The sequence below is a fragment of the Parathielavia appendiculata genome (genome assembly GCF_033297405.1).
Source record: "Parathielavia appendiculata strain CBS 731.68 unplaced genomic scaffold N657scaffold_4, whole genome shotgun sequence".
NCBI lineage: Eukaryota > Fungi > Ascomycota > Sordariomycetes > Sordariales > Chaetomiaceae > Parathielavia > Parathielavia appendiculata.
The window spans coordinates 896,835-913,058 of record NW_026944223.1 but is presented as its reverse complement, the minus strand read 5'-3'; the positions used below and the strand labels follow the sequence as shown (position 1 = coordinate 913,058).

Genomic DNA, 16,224 nt, shown 5'->3' with positions numbered 1-16,224 from the left:
GTGAAAGAGCTGCGACGGCCTGTCTTCTGGACCGAACAAACGGGAAACGGCAGCCAACATGCTAGTGACGTCACTGGCCACTTACACAACCGGATGCATTGAACTGGTGATGCGACTGCAGGCGATGCTGTATATAACAACCCACTACTGCCTTTGACACAGTTCCATGAGACATACCAAACAATCAAATTCGTCACAAATCTCGTCGCGCAACAACCCAACGTTTGCACTCATAACTCAACCACTCAAACCCTACCACGACAACCATCAAGCAACTTATCAACAACATTCAAAATGGGCGCCGTCGTCTCTTGCGTAAGTCATACCCAACCATCACACTGCCTCAAACCGCGGCGTTAAACACATACTGATCGCTGTATGACCTCAACAGATCCAATCGTGCCTCCGCACCATCGGCCGCACAATCATGGCCATCATCAACGGCATCGGCGGCGTCATCATGGCCATTGTGAACGGCATCGTCAGCTTCCTCGACATCATCGTTGGCTGCCTCACCTGCAATAGGGCCGGTGGCCGCCGCCACCGGACTCACGGCGCCACGACCACGGGACGAAGCCGCGGCTTCGGCAGGCGGAGGCACGTCGGGACCACGAGCACCATCTAAAGCATCTGAGCATATGAGCATATGATGCAAGAGTGTGCGGAGGAAGGAGTAATGGGAAGGTGGATAGGCTGTACTTTATTCGGAGCGATGGATGGATCATAACGAGATACCCGATACCCAAGCTTCGGCTTTTGACGTGGAGGGAGAAGGGAGGACGCATTCAGCATGCTGGTTTCTTTTGTATCGGCGTTGAGCTTTCCATGAAATTACGCAAGGGTAACCATTGCAAATTGCACCATTTTACATTGATTCTTCAACTCCCATGTCATGGTGCCACCTGCGACTCGGATCGAAGAGTGTGAACATGACTATTTTAGCCACTCTATCATCACTCATCCTCCAACAGATCTTTTGCGAAGAATTCACAGATCTTCTCGGCGGCCTCCCTCCCAACCAGCGGGTTGAGCTCTTCGACTGTCATATTCGCAACCTCCTTAATATTCTCTGCCTTCAGCACCAGGTTCATCATATTTTTGGGCGTCACGCCAGGCACAGCAGCCAGCATCTCCTGCGGGCCCGGATTGAACACCTGCTGCTGCTGCTCTCCCGCAGCGGCGTCCGCATCCAACCCGGCCCTGACGGCCGCGATCGGATCGGGCTCGTGCTCATGCGCCTTGAGCCGCTCAAAGATCTCAGCCGTCTCATACGGCGACGAGGACCAGATGATGCGCAGCTTGGGGAACGCCAGCGTGAGCAGCACAATCTTGCTCTGCAGGTCGTTGGCACCCGCGTTGGCGCTGCTCATGCTCGACAGGCTGCCCGACAGGTCGGCAAAGGGCTCGAGCGTGAAGCTCTTGTTCTGGTCGAACTCAATCAGCAGCATCGGGTTCTTGTAGTGCTGGAACATGGTCTCGCACTGGCTGTACAGCCGGCCGTCCTTGAAGGAGCTGATCAGGTCGCTGATGCTCTTGCGCTCGACGCAGATGGTCGGGCTGAGGATGTAGTCGCCTACCGTGAGCATGCAGGGGACGATGATCATGGATCGGCCGTGGAGGAGGGACGGCAGGGAGGAGCGGAACTCACGCACGTCGACCACGACGCGGGGCGGCTGCGCCGTGGCGGCCAGTTTCCCGCCGCCGGCGATGCGCGTGTTGATGGTGCGCAGGAAGGCTTCTTGCGGGTCCTCGGCGCCGTGCGCGTCCACCGTCAGGACGACCGACATGCTGGCGCGTTCCTTGATGAGTTTGGTGAAAGCGTCCTTCTCCCGCCGGACCGTCGAGAGATAGCGTTGTTCTTCGACTGAACCACCGTAGTACAGAAAGTACACCCTGACGTTCCTGTCATTGTGTGAAGAGCGGTAGACCTCGACTCTCCGGATGAAGGCAGCGTCCGGCTCATACATGACGATGTATTTGGGTTTGATCTCTTCTAGGACGTGTTCGTCGAGATCCCCATCATAAGCATGGATAACGACTAGGTCTTGCATTTCGTACAGCTGGTAGTAGTCGTCCATATCTTCCAGGGGATCTGCAACAATGTCCTCCTTCTGTCTTGTCTCTTCTTCGGTGATTTGGACTTCGGCCATAAGCTCGGCAACCTCGCCGGGATTCTCGAAGTACTGTGCGATGCTTCCGTTTTCAAGGCGGCCGGCCCCGGCGCCCACCTGTCCACCGCCACGAACCCGGCGTCGTTTGTTCGGCGGCGCTTTGCCCTTTGACTTGCCGAGCCGCGGATCGACCGCGCCGCTGATGGCCTTCTGATTCTCCGAGAACAGATTGGCATTCACTTGGGCGAACTCACGCTTCCACTTGAGGTAGTTGCGCAACCTTCTCCTCATCATGAAAGCAGCTGACGGCTTGTCCTCGTCCGGGTCGTGGAACTCCTCCACCTTTTTCTCGATCCGCGGCTTGACGTGCATTGTCTGGAGATAGTCGCGCAGCTGGCGGCACGTATTGGTATCTGAGCACATAATCAAGATGGTGCCGTTGGAATCATCTCGAGCGGCAGGCTCGAAGTAGAGGTCCCGGTCGATCTCTTCCAGCACCTCGGCCAGGACAGCCCATTTCGGTTGTTCTTCCAGAACTGGCCGCAGTACGTCAATATTATTGGTGTCTGGGCCGGGTCTCTGATTGCTGGAGTAGACACGTCTCTTCGCCGTGTCAAAAATGGTCTGCGCAGCATCCAGGAACAACCAGGGGGATTGCGTCTGCCTCGTGGACCCCGGAGCCGGCGAATGGGCAGCATGGATGGTGTCGAGCTGTTGAAGAAATGCGACGGCGTCAAGTGCCAGAACTGACTGGAGCATGCCTCTGAGAACAGTCAAGTCGCTCACAATCTGCTTGGTTTTCCAGCTGACTCGATGCCAGTTTGGGTCCAGTTGGCGACGGACAATGAGGTCAAAATTCTTGAGCAATGCGCTATCGAGGTTCCAATCGTCCATTTCCAGCCCGGTGTTGCCCTTCTTGAGTTCGTGTATACTGACTTCGACGCATTCCATGATGGCGTTCTGTATGTCGCGCATGGCGTCTGTCATGGGAACTTCCAGCTCGATCACTTCTGCCTTCTTTTTCCCCTCCAGGGCTTCTGCGACATGCACATGGAAGCGTGGCCAGAGGGACGCTTTCCGAAGAAACAGGTTCCTCATCATGGTAGCGAGCGGCGAGAAGCCGGTGGTGAAAGGGTCCGGATTATCGGAGAAAGCCTTGAGGAAACCAGCCTTGTTCTTTTGGCGGTATATCCTGAGAATGAAAGCCTCCAGGGACGTGGCGGCAACGCGGTCGGCATGAAGCACGACCATGCCCGTGATGGTCTCGGAGTTCAGAAGGCCAGTCAGCATGTCGACTACCAGGATGCGAGACGTGATGCTAAAGATGCCCCCTGTCGCGTACATTTTCTCGCGGGCCGCTACGCTGGTGAAATCGGTGTTGACCACGGTCAGGCCGCGGGCACAGGGCGACATGCTAATGGCAGCATGTTCAGCGAGAGCCTCGCCGATCCAGGCGTTTTCCCTGTCCTCGGCTCCCACGAGGACGATCAGGTTGCCCCCTGCGGCATCATACGAGTGGAGCAGGTTGGTGATGAGGCGGATGAGGCCAAGGCCTCGGGCCAGAATGACGAGCTCATCCTCATTTCGGAGCTCTTCAAAAAGCTTCTGCTGGTAGACCTGGAAACAGGTATGAGCCGAGTGTGAGAGTGTCGGGGTCTGATGTGACATTACCAGAGGCAGCGAGAGCTTCACAGGCTGCACAGGCTGTGAAGCGCCGACAGCCGACATACGGGCGGATCGATGAAAAGCCTTAATTTCAGAAATGCTCGAACGTCATTGTCCTCCTCGGTCCTCCTCCGTCTGAGCGGACAACGGAACGTGTGCTTCTGAGAGTCGATAGGCAGACACTTGTCTTGGCGGCAGCTGCTGCCAGAGTGCGGCAGGTTTTCTGACAGTTGAACCAGCTGGCAGGCAAATGTTTCAAGCAGGCCCGTTTCAGGCACTTTCCAGAACTGCCAAGCCTTTGTCACCTCGAGGCCGCGTAAAGCCGCGAGGACCGACGTCATTGTCACCCGCCAGCTCACATGTGTGACAAACCTCTAATAATGTTTGATTTAAAAAGAAGACACCAACTCGAAGGCCGAGTCCTCAATCCAAACATTCCTCTGCATATTTGATTCTCTGCAGATTTCAAGAGAGCCTGCAATCGCAAAAACCCCGACGTTCAGTTCTAGAAGCCTGACCCACCTTCCTTACACGACACGACCCTTGTCACCCGTCTATCTACCATGGATTCTTCCAAGACGACCCAACAGCAGAAGAAGGACACCAGCCAGCCGGTAAGTTGATTATCGAAAATGCCGATCCAGCCTGAACTTTCTATGTAGCCTGCATTACTGACAGGGTGCTTCTTCTGTTGAAGACTGAGGGCAGCTCGCTGAACAAGGCGGCCGACAGTCTCCAGGCGGCCTTCCAGGCACACTCTGCCAATCCCGGCCCGGCCATGCCTAAGGAGTTCAACGTCAAGGAAGAAGGGACTAAGGAGGAACGCCGTGCAAAGGCCGACGAGCTTAACAAGTAAATACGGAATCGGGCGAATTTGTATGATTTAAGCAGTTCAGACAGCGCCAAGACAAAGGCTAGTTGGTCAGCAGCGTGACGGTGGTGAATTTAAACATTCGAACGAAGTTGTCGCTTTGTGTCTTGGGCAGCCGCTGGGGGAGTCACACCGTTTCCGCCTGGCCAGTCACATCATCCGACTTTGAGAGATCATACCTACAGATCGCCCAATGTTTGAATGTGTCTTTAGAATTGTTGTTTGTGTAAGTGGTCATGAAGGGCGGTGCAAGAAGATCAACTGGATATTGTGGTGGTGGGGACCCGTTACTCGTATTTCATGAATCAACCTCCGAGCGCCATCCTGGTAAGGTAATGAACGGCCCCGCACTTTGGCTGCGCCGCAGGACTCTTTCCACAGCTGCGCCAACCCCTGAATCGGCGCCTCAGTGATGCAAGCACCCGAGTCAAGGAACTGTACCTAAGCTTACATCTATCTGCCCGGATGAGTTTGTCAAGCCACCGTTCCAACTTCCAACCCATCTTCCCAAACTACCTTCAGCTCAGCGCCTGCGCATAGCACTGAGCGAGGCGCGCACCGACGGCTGACCGAATCATCGAAGCCCTTTCTAGGCAGTAAAGCGTCGAGTTCTGCATTGGGTCCGGTCGGGCCAGATTCAGCGCCGTCTGATCTACCATTGACGAATACAGCTCGCGCGACCTTGAGTCTCCGAGCTGTGTCCTGATCGACTACCACCAGTTTCCGCGCATCGCTCGTTGCAAGCTCGCGGTTACCGTCTCGTTGTTCTCCAGGAACTCAGGCAACAAGCAGGCCCCACGCCGGACACCCTCCTGCCTTCGCAATGCCATCAATACTGAGCGACGACGACCGCGAGACCGTCAAGCGCTTCGTACCCAAGCAGACCAACAAAATCCATGCCGTTGCTGTCGCTCGCCTTTACATAGCTTACCCCAACCCTTCAAAATGGACTTATACGGGCTTGCAAGGCGCCGTTGTCTTGGCGAATGACCTCGTCGGCAACACTTTCTGGATCAAGATGGTGGACATCTCTGTATGTGCTCTGACTCCTTCTGCTCGCTATGTTGGGCATGCTCCTCTGACCACCACGTACCTCAGCCCGGAAACCGCGGGGTAATATGGGACCAGGAAATCTTTGAGAATTGGAACTACAACCAAGACCGCGTCTTTTTCCATACCTTCGAGCTAGAGGAATGCCTGGCTGGATTGTCCTTTGTCGATGAGAAGGAGGCCAAGCAGTTTCTGAAGAAGATGAACGACAGAGAGAAGAACGCAAGCAAGGCGACCTTGAAGACGCCGTTTGGAGGCGCCCCTGCGACAAACCACCACAAGCATCATCACGGATTCCTTGGCAGCCTTTTCGGGGGTCATCGGCATTCATCAGCTCCCACGCCACCCGAGTCGCCCCGGGTATCCGCGCCAACAAGGGATCACCGGTCCGGCAGCGTGAATGGGTACCACGAGCCCGCCGCGCCCTCAGGATTCGAAAAGCTAGACGCCTTCGATCCCCAATGGAGAGAGCATTTTGGGGAAGACTTGAAGTCAAAGGGCCTGACGGACGACTTTATCCGCGAAAACCAAGATTTCATCGTCGACTTCTTAAAGCAGGAGCAGGCAGCCCAGGCCCAGCAGGAGCCAGTATCATCACCTCCCCCGCCCCCGCCTCCGCCGGTCAATGGGACTGGGACAGGGCTGAGAGCGCCACCACCACCTCCTCCATCCGCGCCAGCACACCGATCGGTTTCGGAAACGGTCACGGCCCCTCCAGCTCCTAAAAGAGGACCTGCCCCTCCGCCACCTCCGGCGCCGAGACGGTCCGGCAAGTTGGAGACTTCCGGGGCAGATTCAACGCCTCCCCGAGACTCACCGCCGCCGCCCGTCCGTCCCCGGTTTGCTGTGCCACCGCCTATTGCGGATGCTGGAAAGTTCGCGCGTATTGATGCTCCCCGTTCTGTCCCGCCGCCTCCTGCTCCGGGACCACCACCGCCACCTCGACCGCCTAAGACGCCGATCGAGAGTGCAGAGCCGGCACAGCGCTATGGGGTTCCTCCGCCCTTCAGCGGCCAACGGAACGTGCCTCCTCCGCCCCCCAGCCGGGGTGCCGTTCCTCCTCCGCCTCCATCCCGGGAGACAGCCCCAGTCCACACCCAAGCTCCCCCGCCTCCGCTGCCCCCCAAGGCGCCTTCCACAAGTGCACCCCCACTCCCACCACCGAGCTCACGCCCTCCTCCAACACTACCGGTCAGAGGCGCGACTCCTGCCCCACCGCCCCCCCCGCCGTTGCCTTCGTCGAACGCTCCTCCTGCGCCGCCTCTACCTACCTCAAGCGCACCGCCCGCACCACCCCCTGCTCCACCTCTGCCTTCATCAAACGCACCACCCGCGCCCCCTCCTCCTCCTCCTCCGCCCGTTTCTGGAGGCCCGCCGCCGCCGCCGCCTCCCCCTCCTCCTCCCGGGCCAGGCATCAGCGGAATCCCCCCCCCGCCGCCGCCTCCGCCGCCCGGAGCTGGCATCCCCCCGCCGCCACCACCTCCCCTTCCGCCGAACCGCGACTCCGGCTACTCTTCAAGCGCTCCAGCTCCCGCTATACCTCCAGCCGACCCCAGCCGTGCCGCCGTCCTCGACAGCATCCGTGGCGCCGGGGGTATCGCAGCGCTCAGGAAGGTCGACCGCAGCCAGATTCGCGACCGCAGCGCAGCCCTCGTCCCCGGTGCGGGGGATTCCGGCCCGCATGGCAGCGGATTGCCACCAGCGGGTGTGGCGCCCACGGGCGCCGGAGGTGGTATGGCTGACGCGCTGGCTGCTGCGTTGCAGAAACGGAAGGAGAAAGTCAGTCGTAGTGGTAAGTTTCTTCGTCCTACTTGCTGTGTTGATATGCTCGTTCTCGGTGCTGACGCTTTGCAGATGATGAGGATGACGATGATGATTGGTGATGTGGTGCGCTGGGCTCGTATCCAGTTGCCTCTGCGAATGGGCGCAACCTAGTTTGAAAGGAAGGAATGGGAAAGTTGAGAATGTTTACAGGAACCCAGGAGCAGAGGAAGAAGCAATCGAAGTATCGACCCTAGGGAGTATCGCGTAGGACTTGTCTCGGGGTTCTCCCCAAAATTCAAAGGAAGGGATATTCTTCAGGTACAATAGGTAGTTGGAAAGGTAATGGCAAGAGCCTTATCACACTCGATTGCTCTCTACCTTGATACTGCCCTGGAAGTTTCAAGGTTAACCGGGGCATGAGAGGAGCACCTTAAAGATGGGCATCTGGAATTTCCGGAAACAACCTTCGTCTTATACGTCTATGGACCTGTCGACAGTACACTGGCACGACTTTCACGATGGTTCAAGGTTAAGAGGAAGACCAAAACAGCCTGCATTACCTTAACAAACTAACTGATTCCTGAAAAAACAACAAGAGATAGACCCGGTGATGACGTCTCTCCCATCATGACCTGTTCTTCTCCTTTTGATGCACCCTTCCTCACAACCAAAGCGAGAGAAGCACACCAACTGTCGGGGAACCTCAATTACACAGGCGCCTGTAAATCAAGGTTTGAGAGAGAAGACAGTTTTTTGCTTTCCGCGCCCCAAACGATGACGACGTCGAGGCCAAAAAGGGTGTTTCGTCGCCTCGGTTGTGGGCATCAATGATACTGATGACTTAGATATCATCGATCGCAATCTCCTTCTTCCCGTCGGCGCCACCGACATCGCTGTCGCTATCGCGGTCCTCGTCGAACTCGAAGCCGCAGTCGCCATCCTCGCCAGGGCCAAAGGTGTCGGTTTCGTTAATCTTGGCCGTGTCGGGCAGCTCGCCGTATGCCTTCCTGAAACGGGAGTCAGTAATGTATGGATTACGTGTATGATAAGGAGGTTGTGATGGCGCGTACAAGGAACGAGCCTCATCGGCTGAGTACTTGAGGATAACGTCGCCCTTCTCGTCTTGGTACTCGCGCAGTGACACCAGGATGATGTCGCCGTTGTTGATCCAGATCTTTTTCCGCAGCTTGCCGCGAATCAAACCGAGGCGCTTGACGCCATCGAAGCACTGCAGGCACATCGGTCAGCGCATTTCCTCTCCTTCCTTTGTTTTCCATACGCGGTTTCGCGAGTGTGGTGGGGCAGAGCGTACCATAGCCTCGAGCCTGCCGTTCCCTAACATCTTCAGAACCTGGGCGTACTCCTGCCCTTCCTCCTTGAAGGTGAGCTCGCGCTTCTCATTGCTGTGTGTCGAAATGGGTCAGCGATCGCGGCGCGGGAGCGGTGTAAAGACAGAGGCTGTGAGCAACGCACTCGTTCTCGTTCTTTCCCCTGCGGCGGTTCTTGCCACCCTTTCCCTTGTTCTTCGGCATATTGATAGAACGCGCTCAGGCGGTTCCCGCTAATCAACTTCAAATCGACCTTGTTTTGTTGAAAGTCTTGTCGGTGAGGACCTGCCTACACGATTTTGTGGTCGTTGTCGTTGCCGAGCGGTGCGATGAGAAGTGAAGCAAGGCGGGGGGCAAGCTATATATGACTCTTCTGTGGGGCTGGGGCTGTTGGTTCCGTCCTTGAACGTCCACTGTGGCGCTTGTGGCGCTGCCGCCACTGGCGCGAAACCTTCTGCAAGTTGGTGGACTGCGCACCGACCAAAGCAGATCTCAGTTCCAAGTTGATTGCTTGAATGCTGCCGTTGCCTGCCCGTGAGAATGTCCCATGTGCATGAGATGATTTGACTGACTCGGAACCACAAAACGGCCCGGCCGCTGCTGCACTCCAACGATTGGAAGTACAGGCATAACGCCCACACTACAGCATTACAAAGAAACGGCCGAAAACAAATCATAACGACCGATCATGTTTCAGCGGACATTACAGCGTCTCAAACAATCACAACCATTTGATGGGTTTCCAGCCAATTTCGAGACCCTTCCGTTCATGCGTGGGCAGCCAACCTCAAGTGCCCCGTCTGCAGGTACGCCAAAGTGGCAGCTGCAGGATGAGTTCACGCTCAGTGAAAAGGTCATCAAATTTGCGAAGGACTCAGACATCGCATTCCCGAATGCGCCACGCCTGGTGCCGGGCCAGAAGTTTGACAAATTCCCCATACGGTTCTTCCTGTGCCCACGCCACGCCTTCTCCTGGCACCACACCAAGTTCCTCTCCGAGTTTGAGCACCCTCTTACCGACAAGATCCTACATCACTACACCCAAGAGAAGCGGACCCGGCCACTGTGGTGCTATGTGCAGGGCACCTCGACACACGACGGCAGCAAGGTCGTGGTGCGGAACACGAGCGAGCGGGTGGTTAAGGCTGCGCTGTTCCAGGCACTGAATAGCATCGGCTACGACTCGTTTGGCAAGAGTCTCGACGGGACGAAATCAGACCTACGTGGCACTATTCGTATCGCCGTGTCGCAGCCCAAGGCGATCCTGAAGGTTGACTTCGAGCGGCTGCGGGATTACCTTGCCAAACTCGTCGCCGACGCCATTCCTCGTCTTCAAGGTGGCTTCGCGCCGAAGCGGTCTAGGGGGCCCTAGAGTCTCGTCTGCTTTTAGCTCTGTGTTATGCTCAGAGGCTGCATTTCGAACTCCATTATTCGAATGCTACACGGTGCTAGCAACATCACGACAGGGTGGCATTATGTGGTGGCCGACATGAGAGCTGTGGCAAAGGCTTGCCAGATTCACGGGCATCAGGGCCGCGCTGGGGAGCTCGCAGCTTGCCCCTGCCGCTGCGTCCACAAAAGGTGACTGGCGAGTTTGAGTGAAGGGTGCCCGAATTTCACAAAAGCTTTTGAGTCGTTGAGTGTCGCATCAAGTCTTCTCTGTAAAACAAGATGAAGCATGTCAGCGGGGGCGAAGCATGTGACAACCAGGACTCGACGCAGTGTCAGTGGCGCCATCTGTTGGGTGACGAGACAGAAGGCAGTTGGGACATGAGAGGCGATGGACTAGGGGCACCCAGAAGGGATGCCACAAGGCTACCGACCACGAAAGCGCTCCGCTTGAACTACATTGAGATGTCTGGCCACGTTCTGGATCTCTGGGGATGCGGGGCAGCAGCCACTGTCGCCTGCAAGATGCAATATCAACGGTAGAGTCGCCCTAATCTATATCGAGACACCGCTACCGAATCCAAAGTTTCACCTTACGGCTGTCCTTTGTCCTCAACTGTTCGGATATACTTGGAATGCAACTCTTGGACGGCCGGGATGATGAGGCTTTCGATTTCCACTTCAGGTTCGCCCTCCGGCAAACTCTTGGGGTCAATCGGCTCGTCCTGTTCTGTGCCTGCCACGGAGGTTCCGCTTTCGCCGCCATGCTTACGAAACGGCACGCGGATCCAGTGGTCTGGGTTCCCGGGCGAGACGAACACCTGAGCAAAGTTAGTCTTGTCCATACCTGATGTGATGGGAATCGGGGGATTAGTAGAACGAGGGACATACAACTTCCCACTTTCGAGTGGATCTTGGGAGGACGCCAGTTAGCCCTAAATCTCTTGTTTTGTTTACTTCGGCGCAGACTCACAATAGGTTGCCAATCACGAGATGATGCTGATAACGATCAAGCGAGTATCTGGCCTTGTGCACGAGGATTGCTGGGTCCGTCTCGAGCTTGAAGGAGACAATCATGCCCTGCGGCGACCAGCCCTCAACCAGGTTCTTAAGGAATTTGGGTACTGGGTCTAGGTCGATAACCAGGCGCTTGCTCCTGGGCACTGATGGCGAGGAGTCAAAGTTGTCGAATGTTTCCTCTTCTTCGGTTGCTGCCTGGGAACCACCATTGTTGTTTCTCTTGAAAACATCCGCGGCACTTGTGCTCTGGATCTTGTGTTCCGACATGCGCTCCGGCTATGGGCCCCCTTAGTTAGAAGTGCGTCGAAGAAATGCATGCCGGACGATCTGGCGCTCTTACTGGGACGAAGAAGTCGCTCACGGCGGCAGCCAGATACAGCAGCCCCCGTGGGCCAAGTGGGCGCATCAGCTGGGCGACGCTGCGCAGCTCGTGGAGATAGTCGGAAATGCTGACGAATGGCAGTAGAAGTAGCATGTTGCGGTCCCGTGCATCACGGTACTTCCGCAGGACATGCAGCATCTTGGCCGTGTCCTCGTCACGGGCCACGACGCTGCCATTGGGCCCTTCCCGGAGGAAGTCCAGGAAGCAGTCGGTTGCATGGCTGTAGTGGCGCGAGAATGGGAGGAGGGAGAATTGACGGTGTCTGGAGGAGGTGTCAGTTTGTGTGCCTTCCAAACCGAAAAGGTCAGATGGAGGTTGAAACTGCGTACAGGAACAGAACTGCATATCCAGCTTCGAGGAAATACTCGGCGCTTGTCTTGGGACCAGTTCGAGTCAGCCATTTGTTTGGCATATCTGCTCAGAGGATACGCCTCCCCTGAGCCATGACCCGAACTGGGATGCACTCACAGCTCCGCGAGTGCCGGCAGAGAAGTTGTCGATAAAGCGCACTGTTTGCTTTTCTGCGTTGACCAGCTGTCATTACGTTACTGAGCTCAGCAGAGAACATAAAGAACATACCAAGCGGCACAGTCGTTCCCCCAGACGTGATCAGCACTAGTCGTCTTCCCGCAGAGGAGTGGTAGTCGATGAAGTCGCGGGCCAGGGCCACATGCTTGTCGAGGTCCCTCGGCGGGGGGTTGGCCGCAAAGTAGTGGTCCTCGGCGAGAGCAGCGAGGTTCTCTGGGGGGATCTCGGAGGGAATGTTGTCCAACATGGTCGGTTTACCTAAATAAATTTAATCTCAAGCACGAAATACCTGCGGCGATGTGATGGAATGACCGGATCGAATGGGCCGAAGATGGCCTCGGCCGGAAGTGGTACCATGTGGGGTGTTCATGTCTCCGTCCTTCTTCAAGCTGCAAGCTCCCCCGCAGCGGTACCTGAGCCTTGCGTCACAAGGTTTGACAGGCCCGCGTTTTGGGCCACAGAGTGGGGCTTCAACGGAGCTCGAGACGCTTGGTATGCAGGATAGGGGCAGTTGCTTTGTGTGTCTACCAAACATCAAACTTGCGACACATCTCGGGTTTTCAACAGAAGTCAATTCAAAGACGCGCCCGGTCCTCTCCCTTTCGAAACCACGCGCTTTGATTCGAACCCTGTTCAAAAAACTTGTCGCCCCTGGCCCGCTAAATAGTCTGTAAACGATGCTCGTCTCGCTCACCGTCGGCAAGGTCGACGCCGGCGTCACAGTGCTGCTGACCCCTGACAAGCGCCTGGCATGTGCAACCCGAAAAGATTGCAGCTCTATGAGAGATACACACGTTAACATCACTCACTTGGCTACCAGATTGAATTCCCCTCGATCCTGCTCCCACCCGACATCACCTCGGGGTCCATTGTCGATATCAATGTCGCACGCAACAAGAACTCCGAGGCGGCAGCAGAGCGCGCGTTCAGGGAGCTCCAAAATCGGATCCTGGCGTCCTTTGGCTCGGCCGAGCCGAGTCCTCCCGTGCTTCGGTGCCGCAACGCCACCCAGACGAGCGTCGTGCTCGAGTGGGACCCAATCCAGCTCGCCACGGCCGACCTGATCAGCCTGGCGCTGTATCGCAATGGCCAGAAGGCCGGCAACATTCCCAAGCCGCTATCGATGCATACTACCAAGATCAGCGGCCTCGCTGTCGACACCGAGTACACGTTCCACCTGGTGCTGCGCACCACAGCTGGCACCTTCGCGAGCCAGCGCGTCACGGTGCGCACTCACAAGATGACAGACCTCAGCGGTATTACCATCACGACGGGCATCCTGCCGTCCGCCGTGCGAGAGGGACTGGCAGCGGCAGTAGAGCGCATCGGCGCCAAGATAGTCGACGGCGTGCGGATCGACACAACACACTTCGTAACGACCGAAGGCCGTGGCCTGCAGTGGGAGAAGGCCAACGAGCTCAACATCCCCGTCGTCCGGCCCGAGTGGGTCGAGGCCTGCGAGCGCAACGGCCGCATTCTCGGCGTGACAAAGTTTTACCTGGACGCCGTGCGAGTTGGGCCACCATTCGACAATGACAGACCCTCAACGGCTGGCACCAGCGGTGGGAACACTACCGCCTCCGCGCCGGCACCACCACAGAGAGACGCGCCGCAACACCGACCCAGCACGAGTATCAGCAGCCAGCCGCCGCTGCCCAATCCTGAAGAAGACGCCGCGAGGCAGAAAGAGCAAGGGGGCATCGAGTCGTCGGACTCGAGTGAGGACGAAGAGGACCAGGAAGAACAAAAGGTGAAATCTGGTGGGCAGGACGAGCAGAAAATGCTCGCGGATGAAAGAGAGGAGAAGCAGCTGGCCTCGCGGCCTAAACCTACGGTTGAGGATGAAGGAGACGAGACCCAGCAGGAGGAGAAGGCTGCTGCAAGTGAAGATGAGAACGGCGGGAAGTCGCCCGGTGACGGGTCGTCGTTTCAGGATGTTGCCCTCTAGACCGGGACGGTGGGTGATGTAATGTGAAAGATATTAGTTTCAGACAGGTGTATCATTCAGGAGTCTCACTGGCGCATCCAAAGCCTTTGCGTGACCAGGTTCACTCAGGATTTGTTTTGTTCAGCCGCCGTAGCAAAGAGGGACGTCTTAGCCTTCTCAGTTATGCAGTCATCGAGTCTCAAATATCAACTGTTCCTGCCTCGGCAGGTTTAGCAATGATATTTGAGAAAGAGAAACTTGATACAAAAAGCTCACCACCAAGCCCCTTGCGGAGGTTGGTAGCTACGACAAACCCCTGGTGGCGGTTTTTCTTCGTAAAGCGGCGGTTCGGCCAGGGATCAAACCGGCAAGCTCCTTGGAGTAAGGCCGGCCTGAGGAGGAGGGGTTTTTGCCCACAGCCCATGCCCTTATCACTTGACCATAGTCAAGTGGAAGTAGCCCCTGGTGACTGGTGGAATGCAGACCTAATACATATGGCGCGGTTGTGGGGCTAGGGGACAGGCTGGCGGCAGGCGGCAGTGTTGGGATGGAAGCTGGGGCACGGCTGCAGTCGAATTGTCCATCTAACCACAGTCCATATACAGTCTCACTCGTCTAACCTAACGCATATATAATCACTTGACACCAGCTTCACAGCTCCTTCTTCTCGTCCTTCGCGGACTTCGAAGGAGAGCTCTGCTTCAACGAACCAGGCGGCGTCTTGAGCCCAAACAGCACCAGCGCGCTCACACCGACGATACCAAGAGCGCCCATGGCGTAGGCTGCCTCCCTGCCCGCCCACCAGTACACACTCGTGAAAAGCACGGGGCCCAGTCCCCTACCAAGCTGACCCCAGCTCCTGAGAATGCCAAGTTTCCCTCCCCTCTCGTCCTCGCCGGCCTCGAAACTGCTGAGGGCGTTGAGACCGGACACCACCGTGGCCGACGTGGTCGCCAGGCAGGTAGCAGCCAGGTAGAGGCCACCGACGGTGGAGATGCGGGCGAGCAGGGCAAAGGCGACGAGGCATGCCAGAACGCCGACGCGGACCGAGAGCAGCGGCGGCAGCCGGCGGGTCACGCCGCCTTGCAGGATTGAGGCCACCAGACCGATATAGCCCAGTAGCCTTCCGTTCTTGGCCGAGCTGTACTGGAACAGGTCGTAGGTCATGAAGGGCAGGGAGAACTCCATGCCGGAAAAGAAGAGCAGGAAGGCCATGTGCACCAGGTTGAGGAGAAAGTGTGAGTTTGTTCTCTCAACTGGGATGGGGCCTGGTTTGGACTGTTCTTTCTGCTCACCCGCAGATGCCGCCGCGCTGCCTGGCTTGACCAGAGACGGGAGAGTCTCTGGCAGGCTGAAGTACAGATACACGGTCTCGGTGACGATCAAGAAGAGGGAAACGGCAGCAGCGGTCGCAAAGGGGTTAGCAGCCACCGTGGCAATCGAGCTGAGCCATGCACCGAGCGCCGGTCCAAAGGTGAAGGCGATGGAGAAACAGGCGCCAATAAGAGCCATGGTCGAGCCTCGGCTGTCCGCATCCGAAATATCGGTCGCAATGGCGGTGGCGAGCTGTACGTTGCCCTCGGAGAGGCCCCCGACAATGCGAGAGGCGAGGAAGGTCCGGAAGTCAACGGCTACTACCCAAAGCACGACCGAGAGAATGTTTCCCGCCATGCTCGCGAGTAACGCGGTGCGCCGGCCATACTTATCTGAGAGGTGGCCTATGACTGGGGAGGCGATGGCCTGGAGAAGACTGGAAGAAGCCACGCTTAGCATCTGAACTACAGGCGACGTGGGGACATTGGTGAAGCTCACGAGAACAGACTCCCCAGGGCGCCGCCCAGCAGGACGATGTCATATCGCGAGTCGATAGGCCGCGCAAAGGAAGCCTTGTAGGCATTGAGATACCTGAGCACTCTCGAAAGCAGCGTATCGGTTGGGGGAGCGCCAGCATCGACAGGAACCTCGGAGTTGCGGTAGAACTCGAGCAGGTTTGGAAATAAAGGGAGGATGAAAGTGAAGGAAATCTGCGCGGCGTCAGACACTGCTACTCCTTGGAGCTGAGGCAACTGATGCGCCGAGCTGGTGATACGTACCAGGTCCAGCAGTAGGGAGATAAATATCACTCGCAACACTCGGTTACGGATTGCCTGCTCGACCAGTGGCGCCATGCTCCAGGCGCTTCAGCGCAG

General features: G+C 57.0%; 9 protein-coding genes across 9 annotated transcripts; 5 read left to right on the top strand and 4 right to left on the bottom strand.

Annotated features, from left to right (window-relative positions):
• Positions 1–196: 196 nt before the first annotated feature.
• Positions 197–880, top strand: N657DRAFT_593832 (uncharacterized protein). Its single transcript, XM_062789946.1, has 2 exons — positions 197–315; positions 392–880. Exons 1-2 carry the CDS (start codon positions 295–297, stop codon positions 623–625), a joined length of 255 nt encoding a protein of 84 aa, XP_062648780.1. The 5' UTR covers positions 197–294; the 3' UTR covers positions 626–880.
• A 73-nt stretch (positions 881–953) lies between these two features.
• Positions 954–3,839, bottom strand: N657DRAFT_655149 (DNA repair protein; the record flags this gene model as incomplete). The annotated part of the gene is made up of 2 exons (XM_062794570.1): positions 954–3,728; positions 3,783–3,839. 2 exons carry the CDS (start codon positions 3,837–3,839, stop codon positions 954–956), a joined length of 2,832 nt encoding a protein of 943 aa, XP_062648779.1.
• Positions 3,840–4,271: 432 nt separating this feature from the next.
• Positions 4,272–4,950, top strand: N657DRAFT_689379 (uncharacterized protein). The gene is made up of 2 exons (XM_062796990.1): positions 4,272–4,390; positions 4,474–4,950. The coding sequence occupies exons 1-2, from the start codon at positions 4,340–4,342 to the stop codon at positions 4,630–4,632; spliced, it is 210 nt and encodes a 69-aa protein (XP_062648778.1). The 5' UTR covers positions 4,272–4,339; the 3' UTR covers positions 4,633–4,950.
• A 118-nt stretch (positions 4,951–5,068) lies between these two features.
• Positions 5,069–7,834, top strand: N657DRAFT_348359 (WH1-domain-containing protein). Its single transcript, XM_062786921.1, has 4 exons — positions 5,069–5,116; positions 5,231–5,680; positions 5,746–7,489; positions 7,552–7,834. The coding sequence occupies exons 2-4, from the start codon at positions 5,471–5,473 to the stop codon at positions 7,578–7,580; spliced, it is 1,983 nt and encodes a 660-aa protein (XP_062648777.1). The 5' UTR covers positions 5,069–5,116; positions 5,231–5,470; the 3' UTR covers positions 7,581–7,834.
• Positions 7,835–7,915: 81 nt separating this feature from the next.
• On the bottom strand, positions 7,916–9,108 carry N657DRAFT_643795 (nucleic acid-binding protein). The gene is made up of 4 exons (XM_062792623.1): positions 8,935–9,108; positions 8,774–8,864; positions 8,532–8,689; positions 7,916–8,468 (listed from the first exon to the last, which is right to left on the bottom strand). Exons 1-4 carry the CDS (start codon positions 8,991–8,993, stop codon positions 8,303–8,305), a joined length of 474 nt encoding a protein of 157 aa, XP_062648776.1. The 5' UTR covers positions 8,994–9,108; the 3' UTR covers positions 7,916–8,302.
• A 32-nt stretch (positions 9,109–9,140) lies between these two features.
• On the top strand, positions 9,141–10,310 carry N657DRAFT_348234 (uncharacterized protein). The gene has a single exon (XM_062786920.1). The coding sequence runs from the start codon at positions 9,478–9,480 to the stop codon at positions 10,159–10,161; it is 684 nt and encodes a 227-aa protein (XP_062648775.1). The 5' UTR covers positions 9,141–9,477; the 3' UTR covers positions 10,162–10,310.
• Positions 10,311–10,408: 98 nt separating this feature from the next.
• Positions 10,409–12,479, bottom strand: N657DRAFT_643793 (DFP-domain-containing protein). Its single transcript, XM_062792622.1, has 7 exons — positions 12,160–12,479; positions 12,049–12,101; positions 11,910–11,956; positions 11,539–11,842; positions 11,152–11,474; positions 11,070–11,091; positions 10,409–10,999 (listed from the first exon to the last, which is right to left on the bottom strand). The coding sequence occupies exons 1-7, from the start codon at positions 12,353–12,355 to the stop codon at positions 10,772–10,774; spliced, it is 1,173 nt and encodes a 390-aa protein (XP_062648774.1). The 5' UTR covers positions 12,356–12,479; the 3' UTR covers positions 10,409–10,771.
• Positions 12,480–12,771: 292 nt separating this feature from the next.
• Positions 12,772–14,230, top strand: N657DRAFT_643792 (uncharacterized protein). Its single transcript, XM_062792621.1, has 2 exons — positions 12,772–12,857; positions 12,929–14,230. The coding sequence occupies exons 1-2, from the start codon at positions 12,786–12,788 to the stop codon at positions 14,054–14,056; spliced, it is 1,200 nt and encodes a 399-aa protein (XP_062648773.1). The 5' UTR covers positions 12,772–12,785; the 3' UTR covers positions 14,057–14,230.
• Positions 14,231–14,686: 456 nt separating this feature from the next.
• N657DRAFT_679792 (MFS general substrate transporter) lies at positions 14,687–16,203 on the bottom strand (the record flags this gene model as incomplete). Its single annotated transcript, XM_062796216.1, has 3 exons — positions 14,687–15,785; positions 15,848–16,059; positions 16,129–16,203. The coding sequence occupies 3 exons, from the start codon at positions 16,201–16,203 to the stop codon at positions 14,687–14,689; spliced, it is 1,386 nt and encodes a 461-aa protein (XP_062648772.1).
• Between the last annotated feature and the right edge of the window lie 21 nt (positions 16,204–16,224).